Source organism: Ipomoea nil, unplaced genomic scaffold, assembly GCF_001879475.1.
Source record: "Ipomoea nil cultivar Tokyo-kokei standard unplaced genomic scaffold, Asagao_1.1 scaffold2826, whole genome shotgun sequence".
NCBI classification, from domain to species: Eukaryota; Viridiplantae; Streptophyta; class Magnoliopsida; order Solanales; family Convolvulaceae; genus Ipomoea; species Ipomoea nil.
This window is the reverse complement of record NW_017619254.1, coordinates 4,245,225-4,265,690: the sequence shown is the minus strand read 5'-3', so window position 1 is coordinate 4,265,690 and position 20,466 is coordinate 4,245,225. Positions and strand designations below refer to the sequence as shown.

General features: G+C 36.2%; 4 protein-coding genes across 6 annotated transcripts; 2 read left to right on the top strand and 2 right to left on the bottom strand.

Moving 5' to 3' along the window:
* Window positions 1–1,525: 1,525 nt before the first annotated feature.
* Window positions 1,526–4,309, top strand: LOC109159148 (cytochrome P450 98A3). The gene is made up of 3 exons (XM_019307186.1): window positions 1,526–2,115; window positions 2,765–3,162; window positions 3,420–4,309. Exons 1-3 carry the CDS (start codon window positions 1,632–1,634, stop codon window positions 4,065–4,067), a joined length of 1,530 nt encoding a protein of 509 aa, XP_019162731.1. The 5' UTR covers window positions 1,526–1,631; the 3' UTR covers window positions 4,068–4,309.
* A 738-nt stretch (window positions 4,310–5,047) lies between these two features.
* Window positions 5,048–10,505, top strand: LOC109159168 (protein kinase and PP2C-like domain-containing protein). 2 transcript variants are annotated; one of them, XR_002050519.1, is made up of 12 exons: window positions 5,048–5,443; window positions 5,535–5,652; window positions 5,765–5,931; window positions 6,142–6,209; window positions 6,364–6,587; window positions 6,961–7,012; window positions 7,554–8,094; window positions 8,620–8,689; window positions 8,785–9,004; window positions 9,142–9,249; window positions 9,659–9,754; window positions 10,139–10,241. XR_002050519.1 is itself a non-coding variant. In XM_019307216.1 (12 exons), the coding sequence occupies exons 1-12, from the start codon at window positions 5,329–5,331 to the stop codon at window positions 10,331–10,333; spliced, it is 1,971 nt and encodes a 656-aa protein (XP_019162761.1). In that variant the 5' UTR covers window positions 5,051–5,328; the 3' UTR covers window positions 10,334–10,505. The 2 variants fall into 2 exon arrangements, 1 of the variants encoding a protein (XP_019162761.1); XM_019307216.1 differs by having other exon boundaries at window positions 5,051–5,443; window positions 9,145–9,249; window positions 10,139–10,505.
* Window positions 10,506–10,718: 213 nt separating this feature from the next.
* On the bottom strand, window positions 10,719–11,977 carry LOC109159170. 2 transcript variants are annotated; one of them, XR_002050520.1, is made up of 2 exons: window positions 11,632–11,977; window positions 10,719–11,234 (listed from the first exon to the last, which is right to left on the bottom strand). XR_002050520.1 is itself a non-coding variant. In XM_019307218.1 (2 exons), exons 1-2 carry the CDS (start codon window positions 11,776–11,778, stop codon window positions 10,876–10,878), a joined length of 780 nt encoding a protein of 259 aa, XP_019162763.1. In that variant the 5' UTR covers window positions 11,779–11,977; the 3' UTR covers window positions 10,719–10,875. The 2 variants fall into 2 exon arrangements, 1 of the variants encoding a protein (XP_019162763.1); XM_019307218.1 differs by having other exon boundaries at window positions 10,719–11,508.
* Window positions 11,978–13,135: 1,158 nt separating this feature from the next.
* LOC109159169 (SNF1-related protein kinase catalytic subunit alpha KIN11-like) lies at window positions 13,136–17,177 on the bottom strand. Its single transcript, XM_019307217.1, has 11 exons — window positions 16,962–17,177; window positions 16,404–16,582; window positions 15,645–15,829; window positions 15,384–15,566; window positions 15,088–15,219; window positions 14,731–14,931; window positions 14,554–14,643; window positions 14,383–14,469; window positions 14,052–14,132; window positions 13,712–13,951; window positions 13,136–13,583 (listed from the first exon to the last, which is right to left on the bottom strand). Exons 2-11 carry the CDS (start codon window positions 16,573–16,575, stop codon window positions 13,476–13,478), a joined length of 1,479 nt encoding a protein of 492 aa, XP_019162762.1. The 5' UTR covers window positions 16,576–16,582; window positions 16,962–17,177; the 3' UTR covers window positions 13,136–13,475.
* Between the last annotated feature and the right edge of the window lie 3,289 nt (window positions 17,178–20,466).

Sequence of the window (20,466 nt, the reverse complement as noted above, 5' to 3'; positions counted from 1 at the left end):
TTTTTAATGTTCAATAAAGAATAACAAAGAACATGTAGGGTGTATGCAGCCACGTGGAACTCAGCAGTGAGAGCACTCATCGTTTAAGGAGTGCAAATGTGGACTTTCCAAATCCTCACCTACCACCCCACTATTCTTCTATCACCTACCCCCCTTCAACCAAACGCCGTGGCTTGTTTTTACACCCCCCCCCCCCCCCACCCCCCCTTCCGCCCACAGCAAACTGCAGACCTACAAAATCAAATTACACTTATTTTGTCCGACATAATGCCACCTCCTTCCCCGTGACCTACAAAATCAATTACATTTATTTTGTCCCGACAGATAATAGGAGGATGTAAATTGGTAACTCAATGACTCACTAGATAAGATCAAATATCAGTGCATACACTTTAGACATAATTCTTACATTATCGTTGTCAAATTTTAAATTACATATTTAATATTTTCGTGTGGGACAAATCTCAATTAAATTCACACTAAATTAAGTTAACGTATATAAATTTATTAAAAATGTTATAGAAGTCATAAAATATAATCTTATATATGTTATATAAAGTTGATGCAGCATTAAAAAAAAAATACAACTTTTAAAATATAAAAGTATAATTTACAAATGTTATCTTTGATTGTAAGAAAATTCATAGTCAACCCAAGGTTCTGCATTTTGTTGAAGTTCAAATCTTAGTCAAAAAAAAAATTACAAAAATTAAAATTAATTTAGATTTTTCATAATTAATCAACGCAGATAGAAAATACCAATAGAATCTTCCATATAAGGAATGGAATTATGTGGCTAAATTTTTACATATTTGTAGCTGCAACTTTTATGGGAAAGCTCACCTACCACTCTCCCAATTTGATTTGGTTAATGTTAAATTCACTAACGCTAAGAATCGTATTAATTGCCAAAGAAGTGATTCTCTCTAGTGGGAGGTTGTGTTTTAGTTTCAGTTAAAGTAGTATTGCCTCGTTAAATTTTACTCCCTCCGTCCCGAAATGGTTGTCTCATTTGCTTTTTACACGCTTTTTAAGGAATTAAAGTAAATGTTATGTCATTTCCCAATTATGCCCTTCACTTTTCTTACTTTTGGAAATAAAAGCAAAAGTCATAAGGGTAAATTGGAAAAGTAGAATGATGTTGATGTTCAATTTTGGAAAGAGGACAACATTTTGGGACAAACTAAAAAGGAAAGTAAGACATGGAAAATGGGACGGAGGGAGTAATAAATTGAGAAGGTATATATGAAAAGATACTTATACGTAACAGGTTTAATAGTACTAAAAAAAAAAAATGAATCTCATCTTATTTAATATTTATCACAAACAATATAATAGTGATTTGAAATTAATGAATAAAATCTACCTCCACACGGACCACACCCACGCAATTTTTAATAAATAAACAAATTCATTAATTAATTGTGTTTTACAAGCTACAACTACCGTTTCCAAAAATAAAAAAAATAAATAAAAAAAAAATAAAAAATAAAAAGCCTACAACTACCGCTTCTTCGAGTGCAACTACTCCACGTCTCCACCCACCAAACTTGAAATCTTCTCGGCTGTATATAATTGACCTCCATGGCAGATGCTTAGGCAGAGCTTCTCAACCACCGGTTACTGTTACAATGGCTCTCGCTCTACTCCCCGTCTCAATCCTCCTCATCTTCCTCGCCTACAAGCTTTATTTCAAGCTGCGCTTCAAGCTTCCGCCGGGGCCGCGCCCGCTGCCCATCGTCGGCAACCTGTATGACATAAAGCCGGTGAGGTTCCGCCACTTCTACGAGTGGGCGCAGGAGTTCGGCCCCATATTCTCGGTCTACTTCGGCTCGCAGCTCAATGTGGTGGTCACCACGGCGGAGCTGGCCAAGGAGGTGCTCAAGGACAATGATCAGAGCTTGGCTGACCGGTTCCGGACCCGATCCGCTTCGAATCTGAGCCGGAACGGGATGGATTTGATTTGGGCCGATTACGGGCCTCACTATGTCAAGGTCAGGAAGCTCTGCAACCTCGAGCTCTTCACTCCTAAGAGGCTCGAGTCTCTCAGGCCTATTAGAGAGGATGAAGTCACCTCCATGGTTGAGTGCATCTTCAGAGACTCTACTAAGCCTGGTATATTTTCCTCTTCTTTTTTTTTTTTTTTGTTTGTTTGTTTAATTTCCTTATTTTCTGGACTATTTATTATGCTTATTAAATTTGCTTTGCTTGACATAAAATCATAAATCATGCTCGATTATGATTGTACTGGATTGGCACTTGTCACCTTACAATTGTCCATTATACAGAACTTCTAATTTTCAATCTTACCCTATATATGGAGAGTGGTAGGTGAGTTTGGAATCTTCACAGAATTCTAGTAAAGATTCATGTTTAGGAATACTTATTATGCTATGATCTGGTTGCTTTGATGAATTTTTTCGAGAAAAAAGTCCAGTAATCTGATCTCTATTTGAAGGTGCCAAGGTGGCTGATAAATAATCTCAAGAATAAACCACAGTTCTTAAGAATGATGAAGAATTTTGAAAGAAATGCTTCAAAAAATTTTAGCAGATTATAGCTATGCAGATTGTTTACTGTAGTATTATAACTATGCAGATTGCATAAATAAAATGATGTACCTTAAAACATAAGAAGCCAAATTGGGCAACTTGCGATTTACCTCCTCCAGTAAGGGTTATGGTGTCTTAGGAATTAGGATTAGTCTAGTGGTAGTTATGACAATTGGTCTTGAGCTTATTCTTGAGGGGTTTTTGCTATGCAGGTAATAGTGGTAAAAGCTTGTTGATGCGGGATTACTTGGGTGCTGTTGCATTCAACAACATAACGAGGTTGACATTTGGGAAGAGGTTTATGAATTCGGAGGGTGAGATTGATGAACAAGGGCAAGAATTCAAGGGCATTGTTCACAATGGGATCAAGATTGGTGCAAAGCTTCCCATGGGAGAATATGTCCCGTGGCTTCGTTGGGCATTTAAGTTAGACAATGAGGCTTTGGAGAACCAAAATTCACGCAGGGACCGGCTGACTAGGAAGATCATGGAGGAGCACACCCTTGCACGCAAGATGTCAGGTGATACAAAGCAGCATTTTGTTGACGCTTTGCTCACTCTTCAAAAGCAGTATGACCTCACAGATGACACTGTTATGGGCCTTCTCTGGGTAAGCGAATTGCAGTTGTTATTAATTAGACTCGGTTTTAGCTTATCTTGTTTTAGTTAATTTTTTGTTGTCAGACCATGAGGCGTCCTGAGCAGACCATAACTATAACTAAAGAAGGCACCTTTAAGCCTACACTATACTCAGACTAATTCCCATTCGCACCGGGCCGGTCCAATTAAGGGGCAAAGTGCTGGCCATGAGGTGTCTTGTTTTAGTTAATTCTTAATTGACTGTTGTATTGTGGTGAACTTGTGCAGGACATGATTACAGCCGGAATGGACACCACCACCATATCAGCAGAATGGGCAATGGCAGAGCTGGTTAAGAACCCAAGGGTGCAAGAAAAGGCTCAAGAAGAGCTGGACCGAGTTATTGGAACCGATAGGATCATGACAGAGGCCGATTTCTCCAAACTCCCTTACCTCCAGTGTGTAGCCAAGGAGGCACTCAGGCTGCACCCTCCAACTCCCCTGATGCTCCCCCACAAGGCCAGCGCCAACGTCAAGATTGGCGGCTACGACATCCCCAAGGGCTCCATCGTGCACGTGAACGTTTGGGCTGTTGCTCGCGACCCTGCTGTGTGGAAGGACCCTCTGGAGTTCCGACCCGAGAGGTTCCTGGAGGAGGACGTGGACATGAAGGGGCACGATTACCGTCTCCTGCCGTTTGGCGCTGGAAGGCGCATATGCCCCGGGGCACAACTCGCCATCAACTTGGTGACCTCAATGCTGGGACATCTGCTGCACCATTTCACATGGTCACCACCTGCAGGAGTGAGGGCCGAGGATATCGACATGACAGAGAGCCCTGGAATGGTGACATACATGAAGAATCCATTGCAAGCTGTTGCTACTCCCAGATTACCTGCAGCAGACTTGTACAAACGTATTCCCTATGTAATGTGATTTATTTTCCTTTTTTTTTTTTTTGGTCTGAATTAGATATGGGTTTGAATGCTTTTGGACCACCGAAGTTATTGTAATGCATTTTGATTATTACTTTTATGTTGGTTGGAAAAGCTCCACGAATAGGAAGAACTAGTTGGTGTGTTAGGTGAGGCCAACTAGACTACATTAATTGTTCTTGTATGCTATATCCACTTGGTAAAAAAAGGCATATATTGATATATACCAACATGTTACTTTACCATACTATGAAATTTTGATAGTTTACCTAATAGCCTAATACAATGCATCTCTAATTCAGGTAAACAAATGTACTCGAGTTTTTGTTCAACTCAAAATTATGGATAAGTTTAATATTTTGGACCTTCCAAAATAAATCCAAACAATCAAAATATTTGGACACCAACCAAGCCTATCCCACCTTTCCCCAACCAAATTATCAATACCTAACCATCACACCAACTCTTAACTAACAACCATTCGTTCATCCCACCAACCATTTATAGGAAAAAAAGAAGAAGATATTTTTCCTTAACAGGAGTGACAGTAAATAAGGTTACTAAGTATATTAGGAAGGAAATATTCAGCGTGTCCTCTCCTGAATGAAGAATCTCCTATTTATGCTAAAACTTTTAATGTTTTTCTACTTACGTAACGGTCTCCTAGTAATGAGGAGCCAATTTACATTTATTCACCGTAATTATGGAGGAACAACTCTTTATTATCCTTCATAATTATCACGTCTTGAATCTGTTATATGACCGTTGGCTTCCTTAAAGTGATTCCGGATTGAATGCTTGTCCCATTTATTTTGTAAAAAAACAACAATAACAGGTTTTTTTTTGAAGGTCAACAATAACAGGTTTTTATTTTTAAATTAAAAAAAAAAAAAAAAAAAAAAAAAAAAAACAAACAAACAAACGGACGTAAAGATTTTGTATTTGTAGTTTGTACCGTACGGAGGGAGGGAGGGAGGTAGGGAGAGATACCTCCTTCATAGGAGGCGAAGAATATTACGGAGTACAAGAGAAGGTCGGGCCCCACCAATGTGGACAGCCTGGCAGTTGCCTACCGTCGACGAACTTTCTTCTGGTCCAGTGGTACGTCCCATTGGGGCCCACTACCCATCTTAACAATGCAATACAATATAATACTTACCGGTAAACCAACAACACTCCGGTCTCCGGCGGAGAAAGGGAAAGAGGAGGAATATCCCAAACTATCGGAATTGTAATTCCTCGTTTGGAAAGAAACATCAGTCATGGCTATTGAGATCGTGGAACCAAACACTTGCGTTCGCGGGTGTTGCCACAGCCAAACAATCCCTCTGCATCTCCCTCCTTCCTCTTACTCTCTCTCTTCCCCGATTGCCCGAGGTCTGCACATCATATCATATCTTATTATTATTGTGTATGTATGCTTTTCCCTCAATATTAGACCCTCACTGTTCTTCTGTTGTGCTTCCAGGTGCAGAGAGTGTGGTGTATGAAGCCATTCTCAACGGCCGGAAAGTCGCCGTGAAAAAGCCCGTACTCTCCACTTCCGATGACTTGGATAAATTCCACAAGGAATTGCAATTACTCTGGTTTTCATCCTGTCCCTCATTTCTCTCTCGCTCTCTCTGTGTATAGCCGATAGTCGTACCAGTGTGTAAATCATTTATTTATTTTTTATGGAAATACGATTGCTAAAAATAGCATGTTGGATCATCCGGGGATCGCGAAGCTAGTGGCAGCGCATGCCAAGCCTCCCAACTATATGTTTTTCTTCGAGTTCTACGAGCTCGGTAATCTCGCTGCCCAGTTGCACGTGGAGGAATGGAGTCCAAGCATTCATAAGGTGCTTGATGTCTCGTCTAAGCTAGGTAAACCGTCTGTCTTTTACTCATCTCAATCCCACTAACTTATCGCTCTTACCGTAATGATGCTTTTTTTTGTTCATGGTGATGTTAGTAATGTATGTGGTAGATTTATATTTGAAGGACAATCAATTTAAGGGATGGTGAATATAGATTACTTCTGTTGAAGACTTTATGCGGATAATCAGATTTACTGTGATTTTTATTTCTCTACAGCAAAGGCTCTGCAATATCTGCACACCCTAGGGATTGTCCACAGGGATGTGAAACCCGCAAATATTCTAGTAATGTCTTTGATGATCCTCACCATGTGCATTCACGTTTAAATTAGTAAAACTCTTGATTTCATGTCCGCTTCGATGTAATTTTTAATTGCAATTGTTCATGCAGCTTTGCATATTTCGAGTTGTGATATAACATACGATTGTTGCTATTCAGCTTGACAGAAACCTTCAACCACATCTAGCTGACTTTGGTTTGGCGGAGTACAAGACAAATCTTAAACAAGTTTCCATTGAAAACTGGAAATCAACCGGCAAGCCAACTGGTGGATTCCACAAGAGGAATATGGTTGGCACACTTATTTACATGGCACCGGAAGTACTAAGGAAAGAGATACATACAGAAAAGTCTGACGTTTACAGTTTCGGAATATCTGTCAAGTATGAACGAACTCTACCACAAATTGATTTGCGCTTTGTACTCCTTCAAAACTAAATCCATGTGAATGCATATGTAATGGAGTGTTTGCTTGTCCATACCATGTTGTATAGTAGTTTGTTTCTTTCTTCCTGTTTCTGCATCTTGATTGTTGACATATAAATGAGCTTTTCTGTGTTATCATTTTTGATGGATTTGGTAAAACTCTTTTCAGTTAACTTAGGGTGCATGACCATAAATTTCACCCTAAGATTTCAATTGGCCGCTACTCACTAGCAGCAAATATAGTATTCCTTGACGCCGTGTATAAATGTTACTTTGTAGATTATGTTTCCTTAGTTCCTATGAGTATAATGTTGATTCAATCTGTTGCAGTGAGCTTCTTACTGGTGTTGTGCCGTACACTGATCTTCGTGCGGAGGCACAGGTTGGTTCTTTCTTTTATCGAACTTCACATTTTGAGCTGCCTTAGGTTATCTAATAATTGATATGTATCTCAAGTACTCTATTATTTTAGTGGGTAATTCTTACCCCTGTTCTTTTGAATGCTTTTACTGGATCATAAGTTGCTATGTTCTAAGTATATAAATGCCATTTTTCTGAGATGTCAGTCAGCTAGGTCAATGCTTCCTAAATCTGAGCAGTGAATGTTGCTTCTCAATGGGTCAACCATTGAGATCAAATTTTGAAACATTGTTCAGTAATTAACATTTGATGAATTTACTATCCTAATGACCAAAAAGCATGGCAAAATCATTGTAGAAGCTTTAGCAAACCAGGGCAGCGGTGAAGCATTTAATAACAGCTATACCTAGATGACTATCAGTCCTTCCATCCATTAACCTTATTTTCTTTGATAATTCAATCTTGCATATCTACATAAAAGATACATTCTGTGACTTTACTGGCTGCTACACTTGTAGTAGTTGCAGTTGTTTACCAGAAATTTTGTATCTACTTCTTGGCAGGCTCATACCGTGCTGGAGATGAACTACACAGAGCAGAAACTTACTGCAGCTGTGGTATCTGAAGGATTACGACCCGTTCTTGCTGGTCCTGATTTGAGTGCACCTGCAAGTTTAGTTTCTCTGATAAGTAGGTGCTGGGATGCAGATCCCCAAAGTAGGCCCTCATTTAATGATATCGTTATGGAACTTGATTCCATTATGGAACATGAAATTGGAGTCAGCAATGGGGAAAACGCCTCAGCTAAACCTTCTATTTCTCAAGGTGTTCCACTGGGTACAAATACTCAAGGTTATCAGGAGAGCATTAATTGGAATACTCAGGGTGAAGATTATGCAAAGACTGTTTCTCTTACCCCTAATTCATGTGTGAGAACGTGGAATGATTCTGCAAATGATTCTTCAGTATATTCTCCAGTCCTATCTTGGGGCTCCTTTGCAAGTTGTGGTAGAAGGGAAATGATGGAGGATAGACACTTCCTAATGCCCAACATGTGTGATACACAGGATATCCATTTTTTTGGAATCTTTGATGGCCATCGAGGTAAATTACACTCTAACATTAAGTTCTTAGGGTCTAATGAACAAAAAATGAAATTAAGATGGAATTTTTCATGGAACAGAGGTAAAATATTTCGTCATGACATTAATATCCGTTTTCGGCTTTCCTCCAGGCTATGGTTAAGTTTGCACTTAATACTTCCTTTTTAGTTGAGGTAGAGATGTGCAGTATTGCAAGTATTGCTATCTTGAATCATGATGAGGTCATTAAAGAAAGGGAGATGCAACTAAAGCATTTTGGTCCTCATTTTCTTCTTGCCTTTCCATATGGCAAACAAAGCTCTATCACTTTCTGATTTCTATGTCTTCCAGTCTTGTTCTCTGAGATAGATAACCACATGTTACACTCTTCAATAAATTTGTTGAGCTCAAATTTTGATACATAAATGATTTGACGGGAGGTTCTGTGCTGCCATACTGAAGTGTCAGGGATACAAGTAGAGTAACTAAATATTTGCTTGCCATAGGAATGACATATTCCTTATGGACATTTATTACTTTGGTGCAGGTGCAGCGGCTGCTGAGTTTTCAGCTGGAGCTCTACCTGGAATTTTCAAATCTCTTGGCTTGATGGACAGGTTTCACTTTCCCCCATTTCTCCCAATTATCTTATGTAATAACTTTGAATTTTCCTTGAAAAAAGTCATACTTAGATTCATTACGTTTTCTGCAGCCCCTCGGATGCCCTTATTGAAACATTCGTCCAGACTGATATTGCATTCAGAAATGAACTTAGTGCTCATAAGAAGCGCAAGGGAGCTATTCAAAAAGACAGCCATCCTGGTTGCACTGCAATTGCTGCTCTTATAGTAAAAAACAAGCTTATTGTTGCTAATGCCGGTGATTGCAAAACAATCTTGTGTCGAGCTGGACATCCATATGCTTTAAGTAGGGTGAGATGAAATTCATTTTATTTAGATAAGTTTCTTATATATTGGAATATTAAATGGACTTGCCATCCAGTTATCTGTTAGAAGCTTTAATCTGTATCATTTTGATTCTGATTAGAACTAATTTGTTGTTAATATAGTAGGATCATGTTGCAAGTTGTCTTGAGGAGAGAGAGCGAGTCAGCAGAGCAGGCATCCAGGTCAAATGGCAAGTTGACACATGGAGGGTTGGCAATGCAGCTCTTCAGGTTAATGCCTTTAATTTTTGCCCCTTATGTCTATGTTGCCTTTTGCAGTTAAAGTTTGTTAGGAATAACAGTGTTGCTGCTTTTAATCAAATTGCTGAAAAACAATGGTTTGATTGGTGTATATAAGATAAAATGCAATTGATAAAAACTTGAGGACTTCCAACTATGGAATTTCATGCTTGCATTCCTGGTGCAAACAGGTCACAACTCAACTATTAGATTGAGATTTTCATCTGTCTAGAGTATGAAACATGTAATTACAATTTGAATTAAATAATACTCCATACATAATTAGCATGCACGTCGTTGGAAGTAAAAAATGTTTTAGGTGCGACTCAAAATTGTGATCAACATTTCTTTAAGAAATTCATTATGAGTTGCTTGTTGGTTAAATATTTGGTTTCCACAGGTCACCCGGTCAATTGGTGATGATGATCTGAAGCCAGCTGTAACTGCAGAACCCGAGATTTCTGAAACTATTCTGTCTGCTGATGATGAATACATTGTAAGGGTTTCTAATGGGTTAGCTCTGTTTTTATTTGATATAATGCTAATCAACAAGACAACAAGGATAACATAATTTGCATATTCTACTAACAGAATCTGTCTTCTTTTGTGATGGTAACCTTCCGAAGTGCAGATGGATTCAACGTCATCCTCTTCATATAAAAATAAAATTTATTGCACGACTGTCAAGTAGCAAGAATAATTAATCGGTTTTTGAAAGAAAATTCAAAAGCCAACTACTGCATGCCACTATATCTCGGACAAAATACTAATAGCTTGTTCTAGCAGTATTTATACAATGCAAAGAGTGTTGGGGGTTAGTAGTTTGAACTTTGAGTGCATGATTTGTGTGATATATAAGCAGTGTTTGTATGTATTCCAGGTAATGGGTAGCGATGGGCTGTGGGATGTTGTAAGTGAAGCGGATGTGGTGAGCATCATCCGAGATACTGTTAAAGAGGCAGGTATGTGCTCTAAGAGATTGGCAACAGAAGCAGCAGAACGAGGTAGCAAAGACAACATAACAGTTATCGTGGTGTTCTTGCGTCCTGTCTCCACGGCAGAAAGAATTTATTAGCTCAAACCCATATCTGTTGATTCATTAATCTGGCTGGCTCATATACTGCACCAGTATCCACATCTCACTATTTCACGTCTTGTAATTTGTATTCTTCTTGTGTCATTCATACATAAACTACGCATTTGATTAAGCCAAAATAATAATAATAATTCTAAATGGCTTCTTATCATTCTAAATGTCAAGTTTTCCCTTTATCTTTTTTTTTTTTTATTAATTCATTTTGTATCCTTATTTTATTTTTATAAATTTATATATTTTGTTAAATACATAAACATAAAATTTGAATAATTAAAAATAAATTATACGGAGTATTATTTCAAAAATCTCATCAAGGCCATTAAAACAAGACTAATATTATATATAGATTAATTAAAAATTAAAATACATAAAACATAATTTTCATAAAATTAAATTGAATACATCCGAGATTAAACAAAACATACTTAGATTTAATAGTCTTTAAGACCACCCCCATTTCCTCCCAAATGATCAAAATATTGATTAAATTGACTACTTGATTCAACCTCTCCTCTATATGTTTACTCATTAGCTCTCTTTGCAACAATTCGTAATTGCTCATTCCTTATATGCTTACGCACCATTGGATCTGTGATAGAATCTAAATTTATGCGTAAGATTTTGCTCTCTTCTCGACGATCCCTCTTCTCTTCTCGACGTTCTCTGTTCGCTTCATGTCGTTCTGCCAACTCTACTTTCCTTGCTTCAGTCTGAGCTTTTAACAACTGAACCTCATAATTTTTTTCAAGTATACCTTGATGGTGTTGGAACATTTGTTTGATTTGTTCATTTTCTGCTTGGATGGATTTTAAAAATTCACAACTTTCTTCATTGAGGTGTTTCTTCTTTTTCTCCTTGTTCATTCCAGTAGGACGTTCGCCTGCATTGTTGTTTTCATTAATCGAATTTGCACTTTCAAAGTCGTCATTTAAATCAACACAAAAATATGATGAGCCTATTGACTTATCAGCTCTATCAGGTAGTGATTGTGATCCTTGTAAGTCAGTACTTTGCTTTCGACTATCAAGACTTTGGTCTCTACTAGGAGTAGTGCTAAATTTCTCGAGGTCCTTAAGGATAGGCCATACATGATCAAATCTAAACCCATTTTGAAATTTGACATCTTGTGACAATAAATCTTTTGCTCTATCTAGCTGTTATAGATCATAAATATAAGCAAGTAAATAACAAATATGTACAAAGTACTAACAATTTAAGCAAATGATTAATAAAACATGTATAAAGTACTCACAATATGTTTTTAAAAAAGTACTCACAATATCTTGTTCAGAAGCTCCGCTCGGGTTCATGTTTTCAATTTGACAGATGCATCCTCTTAATTTTGAAAGAGCTGCCATTATATTTTGCATCCGAGTTTGAAGAGATGTCCAAGGTCGAATATTACCATTATTTGCTGGTAGCATTTGATGGTACTCAATCCCAATACGAGTCTAAAATTCATGGTTTGCTTGATTCTTACCAATTTTAGGATCTTGGGTAATAACACAATAAACACGACATAGAAGTTGATCTTCCTCGATTGAGTATGAAGCAATTCGGGTTGTGCGTGAGCTTGACATTTTGCAAAGAGAATGGAGAGGTGTTGTAAAACCAGAGATGGGGTTTGAGAATCCAAAGAGTGGCAGTTTTACTTTGGCAATCCAAATGTAGTATTTATAAAGATATCTTAAAGTTTGTGATAAGATATTATATCTTTTGTTTGGAAAGTGTGTTGGAAAGATATGCATACTAATGAATGATTAATATTGTTGAGATTTAATCCAACGGTTGAAAACACTCTTGATAAAGTTTGTGATAAGATATCATATCTTTTGTTGGAATGTGTGTTGGAAAGATATGCATACCAATGAATGGTTAAGATTGTTGAGATTTAATCCAATGGTTGGAATGTGTGTTGGAAAGATATGCATACCAATGAATGGTTAAGATTGTTGAGATTTAATCCAATGGTTGAAAACACACATGATAAAGTGTGTGATAAGATATCATATCTTTTGTTGGAATGTGTGTTGGAAAGATATGCATATCAATGAAAGGTTAAGATATTTGTGATAAGATTTCATATCTTTCGTTGGAATGTGTGTTGGAAAGATATGCATACCAATGAATGGTTAGGATTGTTGAGATTTAATCCAACGGTTAGTGATAAAATTTCATATCTTTTGTTGAAATGTGTGTTGAAAAGATTTGCATACCCATGAATAGTTAAGACTCTTAGGATTTGACACACCATCACATGCATAAAAATAACGATGTGATTCAAAGTCTTATTTTCATGATATAAAGAGAAGCCCTTAGATGATGTTGACAAAATTTTTGTTTAGCTCCTAATCTTGAACAGAGACCCTGTTGTACTAAGGAACCCCTGCAGAGCAGGTTAATACCAATCTAAAACCTCAGAACTCAAAATAGAAGTGTATTATATATCATGAAAGAGGTATGACTCCAGTGTGAATTGGTTTAAATGCATACTTGAATAACACATGAAATCTCAGGAATTCCCTGGGGAGACATCTCATTTAACAAATATTCTTCAGTATAGAGCCTGGATATGGAGAAGAACAAGACCCAACAAATAAATTTTACATTGAAATTTAAGTGAGGATGTCACCCAAAATTTCTCCACCAAAATGGCATTGATGAACCGTGCAACGCCATATATGACGCTGCACTGTTCACCAACACCAAATTAGTGATATTGCCATTTCTAAAGTGAAAAAAATTTCATGGATGCAGATAGCCTTACATAAATAAACAAACAAACAAACAAAAGCTTAGAAATGGCCATTTCCAACAAATTTGTTTTGTTGTTGTAGAGTTGGGGTGTATTGACCCAAAATTCATACTCCATATAGTCAATAAGTTGGCCACAAGCTGATCCATGGAGAGTTGATTATAGAAATGAAAAATTACAAATCAAAAGAAGTGAACTCAATATTCCCATAAGAGACTCTCTGCCTTCTTTATTCCACAAAACATACCTCTTTTGCTCTTCATTTCCTGACCCTTCCTTCTATATATATATATATATACTTTTAACTTTTCTGCACCTCAATGTTCATCTCACAACTTCATTTCTTTGCATTATGTACTCAATTAATCACGTCGAGAGTGCAAGGAATGCGGCACATATCTCGAGGAACAGGAAGGGAGCTCCACTCAGGCGTTGAATATCCAATACATAAAATTCCCCGCTAGCTCTGTAAAGCTGTTCAAACAATAGACTGTCTGTCAAGAAGCATACGATCGAGACACATCTGAAATCTCGATTGATATCCATTTGAGCATATATGCATGCTTTCAATGCAGAAGAGGAGGGAGATCGAACATGTTTACCTGAATTTCAAACTTCACAGTATCGCGGAGTCTAAGACTGATTCCAGCAGCAGCAGTTGAGCTCGAACATATTTGGTTAGGTCCCGAGACGCAACCATTTAGTCTAGCTCCCAAATATGCACAGGCAGGTGATAGCCAGATGCATTTCATGTTAAACGGTCCGATCCTCTTCCATTGCACATTTAGGCTGTGAAAGTTTCTTAGAACCTCCAACATGGTGTTATGTGGAGACTCCTTTGACTGGATATATTCAAATAAAAATATACCGTAAACTAATGCTACTCAACACTTAAAATTATGAACTTCACTCGATAATGGGGGTAAATGATAAAAATATGACCTTAAATCCAAGCGCCCAGTTGCCTTCTCCAGAAGAGCATGGCCTTAAATATACTTCATGATTATCCGTGTACTCATCTGCCTGCAAGATCACAAAATATGCTTCACTCTTTCTCGTGAAAACAAAACCGTTATTCTCATCATGGTTAATCCATATAATGCTTTTAAGGAGAGTTTATCAGTTTTTGGTTCTAAAAGGAGTAACAAGTATAAATGTAGGTCTCAAAGAGTAAATGCAGGCCTAACGTTTTCTTTTTATGTTAGAAATCAATCATAAGCACCATAAGAAGAGATCCAAGCAATAATCCTCGTGACAAAACAGTTGAACTTACAGAAGGTTGTACAAGATCGTTGCTTTGATGACCCATATCTGGTTTACAACAGCGGCTATGCAGAAGCATATAATACGAAACCGTTGCCTGCAAAAGTATAAATATGGTGCCAAATCTGTAGTCAATATTGTGAACATCGTAAAATAAGTGATAGATGAGTAGCTTTAGTACCTCATTTTGTGCATTATTATAAAGAGATTCAATCACTACACGAATATCAAATCCAGTTTTTGCCATCTCTTTCAGGACATTTTCATCAACCTTAAGAAATCCAAACAATGTAGTTAGCTCGCTCATCAAAGTAATTTATCAGGCCATAGTATAGCAAAAGGAATTCACGATACAAACCTTTGTCTTTCCCATTTCAGATATTTGGCATGCTGGGGCGGATGGGTTGAGAGAAATATAATGAGGAAGCTGTACTTTAAACCACGAATGCTGGCGTATTTCAGGGATTGATATGCGGTTTACAGGATCAGTGACGAGTATTTTCGATATCAGATCATGGGCACCACTTGACAAGTGGCCCGGGACAGGGTAATTTCCACTCTAAAGCCAAAACGTTCAGTAGGTTGAGAAAGTAGTTATGAACAGATACTATATTGTAACAGAGTGAGTAGTACTCAAAAAAAAAAGCCAAAACGTTCCAACTCAAGTTAGCAATACATGGAGATAAAACGCAGAGGACAGTAATTTAAGTCTGACCTTAATCCTTCTATACAATGCGGGAAAATTATCGTCATCAAAAGGAAGTCTTCCACACAAAAGGGCGTACAAGATAACTCCACAGCTCCAAACATCAACTTCAGGACCAGCGTAAAGATGCTCAGATATAACCTGGATTACATTTATTGAGCATATAGCCATTAATGTGCAATCCAACTATCAGCTTAGGCTTTTAGTTGAGATGGAGCACATGCTTCAATTTTGTATCAAAGCCAAACCAAAGGTCATGGGTTCGAATCAATCCAACTAAACCAAAGTAAATAACCTAGGCACACCTCGGGAGCAGCATAATTAGGGGTTCCACAGCTTGTTTTGAGAAAATGACCATCCCACATTACGTTTCCAAGTCCAAAGTCGGCAATTTTGACGTTGAGTTTTGCATCCAAAAGCAGGTTCTCTGGCTTCAGGTCTCTATGAACAATTTTGCGACGGTGACAATGTTCAACTCCTGAAATGATCTGTTCCAGCATTACAGAAATAACTCCATTAATAATCTAGAAATAGTATTCAGAATCGAATTGAATCGAATTGAATACCTGCTGGAAGAAGTGGCGTGCCTCATCCTCATGGATCCTGCCTTTTTGTGTGATATAATCAAAAAGCTCGCCACACTTCATGTATTCCATAACAACATAGATGTGTGATTCGGTCTCTTTGATTTCATACAAGCGAACTATATGAGGATGTACTAACAGCCTCATTATGTCGATTTCCCGCTTCACTGTCAAGAGAAGATAACAAATTCAGAGGAACTTTTTAACAATCCCGGCTAAAGCTGCAAACTACAAGCTCCCTCCTCCTACTCCAATATCGCCTTTCAGAGTCAACACTATACAGTTAAGAGTATTTGAGAATTTCATTACTTGTATTTCGGGTCTATTTGGATTTTCAGAACAGACTTTTAACCTAGAGTTCCTAAATCCAGGGTTAAAGTACTGGAATACTTAAATTAACCCACACGATATAGAGCTCCCACCGGATTTCATAATGGTCAGAGAAGATGATATAGAGAAATCATTTTCAGGTACACATAAAAGATTAAAACTTTATGGTTATCTGTACTCCAATTACATGTGGGAATGCATAATATGGTTGAATTCAGTGTTCCGTGTTTCCAATTATAGACTGCTTTTAAAGAATTTTGCCTGACGATAATAAATACACATTCACATTTTCATAATGTATAGATTGCTCAATTCAACTTCATCACTTGTTTTCCTTTCTCTACACAGAAAACTTCACGCAAAAAAGGGCATTTCATTCAAGGCACCAAATTAGCGTAATACTAAAACTACCTTTTGCTGCAGCTGAATCATTAATCAACTGACGATCCAAGATCTTAATTGCAACTTTAAGTCCAGTGAGGATATGAGTAGCAAGTTTAACCTTCCCAAATCCCCCAACACCAAGAGTCTTGCCAACAATGTAGTTTGATAAGGCATTTCTGCTAGACTTTCTTTTATCCATCTACCAACTGCAAGCATGAAATTCCCATACTTTATTCATATACACAGAGGGAAGGGAAACATATACCCATAGCAAATCAAAGTTAGCATCTTTCTGCTACATAACAAAAACAATTGCCAAAACAGAGAAGAAGAAACCACACAAACAGACACAATATCAACAACATCATCAAGAATCAGTAAATAGACTGTAAAAGCAGCAAGGCTGATTAAAAGAAGTAAATAATCGAAATTCAAGCATACAGAAGCAGAGATTTAGCCCTAAACCCAGCACCCACCAAAAACCCACCCAACCCAGAAAGATTATGCAAGGTTGGTATGTAAAGAGGGTAAAATTAAAGCATAGAAACAATATAAGAGGGCATTCCAGTAATCGAGAAAACGTACAAAGCTCGGAGATTGGGGCAAAGGAAGTTGATCGAGAGTCCGTAGTAATTGAGGAATAAACGTAGAATCAAGAAAACCAATAAAGAGACAAGACATCTTGGATACAACGTCAGGCAAAGGTGTATATATGTGTGTGTTGGCGACTGTGTGGGAGTAGAGGGAGTGTGTAAGAAAGCGATGGATATAGATTAGAGAGTGTGTGTCAGTGTGTGTGTGTGTGTGGAAAAGGTGACGAAAAGTAACGTATGAGAGGGAAGTAGAGTTGCCATTTGCATTTTTGAAGAATAAGAACAAATGCACATCAAGATAGGCCTAAATTCTATACTCTATTATTCTTGTACCTTTCTTACTAAGTTTCCAAAAAAATCACATGCTTTGTCTTTCTTTTTCTTTTTTTTTTTTTTAAGTTCAAAAGAAAACTATATTTTCAAAAATAAAATAAAATTACAAAAAATTCTTATATTCTCACTATAATATGCTATTAAACAAGACTTGATACTTTCTCAAAAATTAAAATAAAAAAAAATAAAAAAAATAACACAAGGCTCCTTCCTCTATATGAATGGACTTCCCTATGAATGTGACAACTCTGATGGCTCTCTTTATTGACTGTTTGTAATATATATAGTTGTGAATATACTAATAATTTGAGCATTAATATTTTTAAGGCATTCGTATTTTCATATTTAATATTTTAAAAATTCCCATTAAGTAAATTTTTGAGAGTAATGAAACTTCCAAAAATGTTGCAACAATAAAATTAGAAATCATTTTAAAAATCTCATGTTTACCATAATCCATTTGAGAGTAATGAAACTTCTAAAAATGTCAAAAAATGAACTTAGAAATTATTTTAAAAATCTCATGTAATGAAACTTCCAAAGATGTCAAAAAATGAAATTAGAAATAATCATTTTTAAAATCTCATGTTTACCATAATCAAATAATGGGAAAGTTCAATCATTCTAGTTGTATATGGATCTAAATTTAGTGGTATTTGTATAATAGTGAAATCGTTCCCTTAAAATGATATGTACACACCTGTTTATAAGGTATTGTAATTCAAAGTGGGATGAGATGATGAAGATGATTCAATGATTCCCCTTAAAATGATATGAAGACATCCTTTTATAAGTTTTGAACGGTAATTGACTTCTACATTTAAAAACTTCGAGACGTAAATAAAATATATTAAGTACCTATCTCACGTCCCAGCACGATACTAGGATGGGCAAGGTGCACCAAGATGGGCAAATTATGCCCTGGACCCGTGTCCACATTGAATTGTGGACACGGGCCCAAAACGACGTCGTTTTTCAAAAAAAAACGCATCATTTAGTTTTAAAAAAAAAAAAAAAAATCGTGCGCGTTTTGCCGTTAACGGCGTTATTTTTTTTTTTAGATTATGAATGTACAGTTATGCCGTTATGAATGTACAGTTATGCCGTTATGAATATACAGTTATGCAATTATGAAATTATGAACACAGAGCTCTAACATTATGAACTTACAATTATGAACATATAGTGATAAAATTATGAACATAGAGCTCTAAAATTGTGAACATAGAGCTTCGGAAATTATGAATGTACAATTATGGAGTTATGAATGTACAGTTATGGAGTTATGAATGTACAGTTATAGAGTTATGAACGTACAATTATGGAGTTATAAATGTACAGTTATTAACATATAGTAATAAAATTATGAACATATACTCCTATAACGAAGCGGTCTGAAATTAAAAAAAAAAAAAAAAAAAAAAAAAAAAAAAAAGGAGATAAGAGAAAAAAAAAAAAAAAAAAAGATAAGAGTGCCTAACGGCACTGTTACCCGTGTCCAGCAAGCACGCTGGACACGAGTCCAACGCATAACGATTGACCAAGATGGCATGTGGCCGGCCCATGCAGGCTTGGTGCGCGAACTAATGTTATGTGGAGTTGTCATGCGGATCAAATGTCCCCCAAACGAGATTTCTTTAGACTTACTCTTCATCTCCATTAATGATTTCTGCTCTAGTCATCTTGACACCCTTAACCTAACATTGTCTTTTAGCTCAATATTTACTCCATTGATTCACCTTTTTTCTCCCTTGACTCATTCTTTATTCCTTGAGTCTAATAAGTGTCTAACCAACCTAAGCTCCCTTGCATTCCCCTATCAATTAGGATTCTATGATATACTATAAATCAAATGTATGTGAACTTACGGTGTGTTTGGTTCTCACATAAGAATTAGAATCGGAATGAGAATCAAATAACTGGTAATGATATGGATTTTGGTGAAAATATTTTGCATGTTTGGTAGTAGAATGAAATAAGAATGATTATCAATGTTGATGTTTGGTTATGTATGACCCTATAATGGGAATAAATGTTTTGAAAATATTAAAAAAAAAAAAAATCAAAACAATTGATCATAATATAATGACATCCAAAGCACCAATATCAACACAAAAAAAATCAAAATACAAATCTAAAGACACTAATCCAAACTTAAAAATTAAATCATATTACCAATAAGATGAAATGATACCTTTAGAATTAGAGATCAGAATGAGATTTTTAATTGAATGGGTAATCAAATCTCATAGTTGTGTTTTAAAAAGTTGTCAACCAAACACTAACTATGATTTTAATTCTCATTCCTAATGTGTAAAACTCATAAATCAAACACCCCCTTATTCTTAAATCTCAATGGTCTATGATATATATACGGAGTACTATAATCTTCACCTTCCAATATATTGTCAAATTTGATTTTTAATTTTTCACCATATATATTGTCAAATTTGATTTTGATTATATTGTTTTTTTTTTTGTTAAGTCACATTTATTTTTAAAACAAAATTTAAAAATGTCAATTGTTAAAAATTACATATTTGTTTACTATGTGATGGCATTATAAGATAGTCCAACTACCTCAATAACACATACACTAGACTCAAAAGAACACCCTCATATATAAAGTCAAATGATTGGAGTACCTGACTGACTAGATGTTGAATTGCTGTGAAGTTTGATTAATAGATTCACTTGCCGACTTGCACTAAGCAAACCAAGCTAGGTTGATTACCATACACTTACTGAAATAGGGATGATAATAACTCGGAGTAAAATAGGGAAGGCTACATCCATCATCTGATCCACCTTATATTTTTATTACTCATTTTCATTTTTACTCGCGATAATAGACTTTTTCAAAACTCACCGTGTGCGGGCGTGCGAATGCACTATACACGCACTATGAGTACCTAGCTACCACTTATTATATTATTAATTTTTTAAAAAAAATAATATTTAAATTACTTACACATAATAATATAATAAAATTCATTATTTATACTAAAATATAAAATAATAAAAATATTTACATATAATAATTAAATTGTTAATTTTTAAAAATAAACTTAGTAATTTAGATATAAATTAAAAATAGTAAACAGTTCCCCATAGTTATAAAAACTTAACCGTGACTATAAATCATATATTTAGTTTAAACGCAT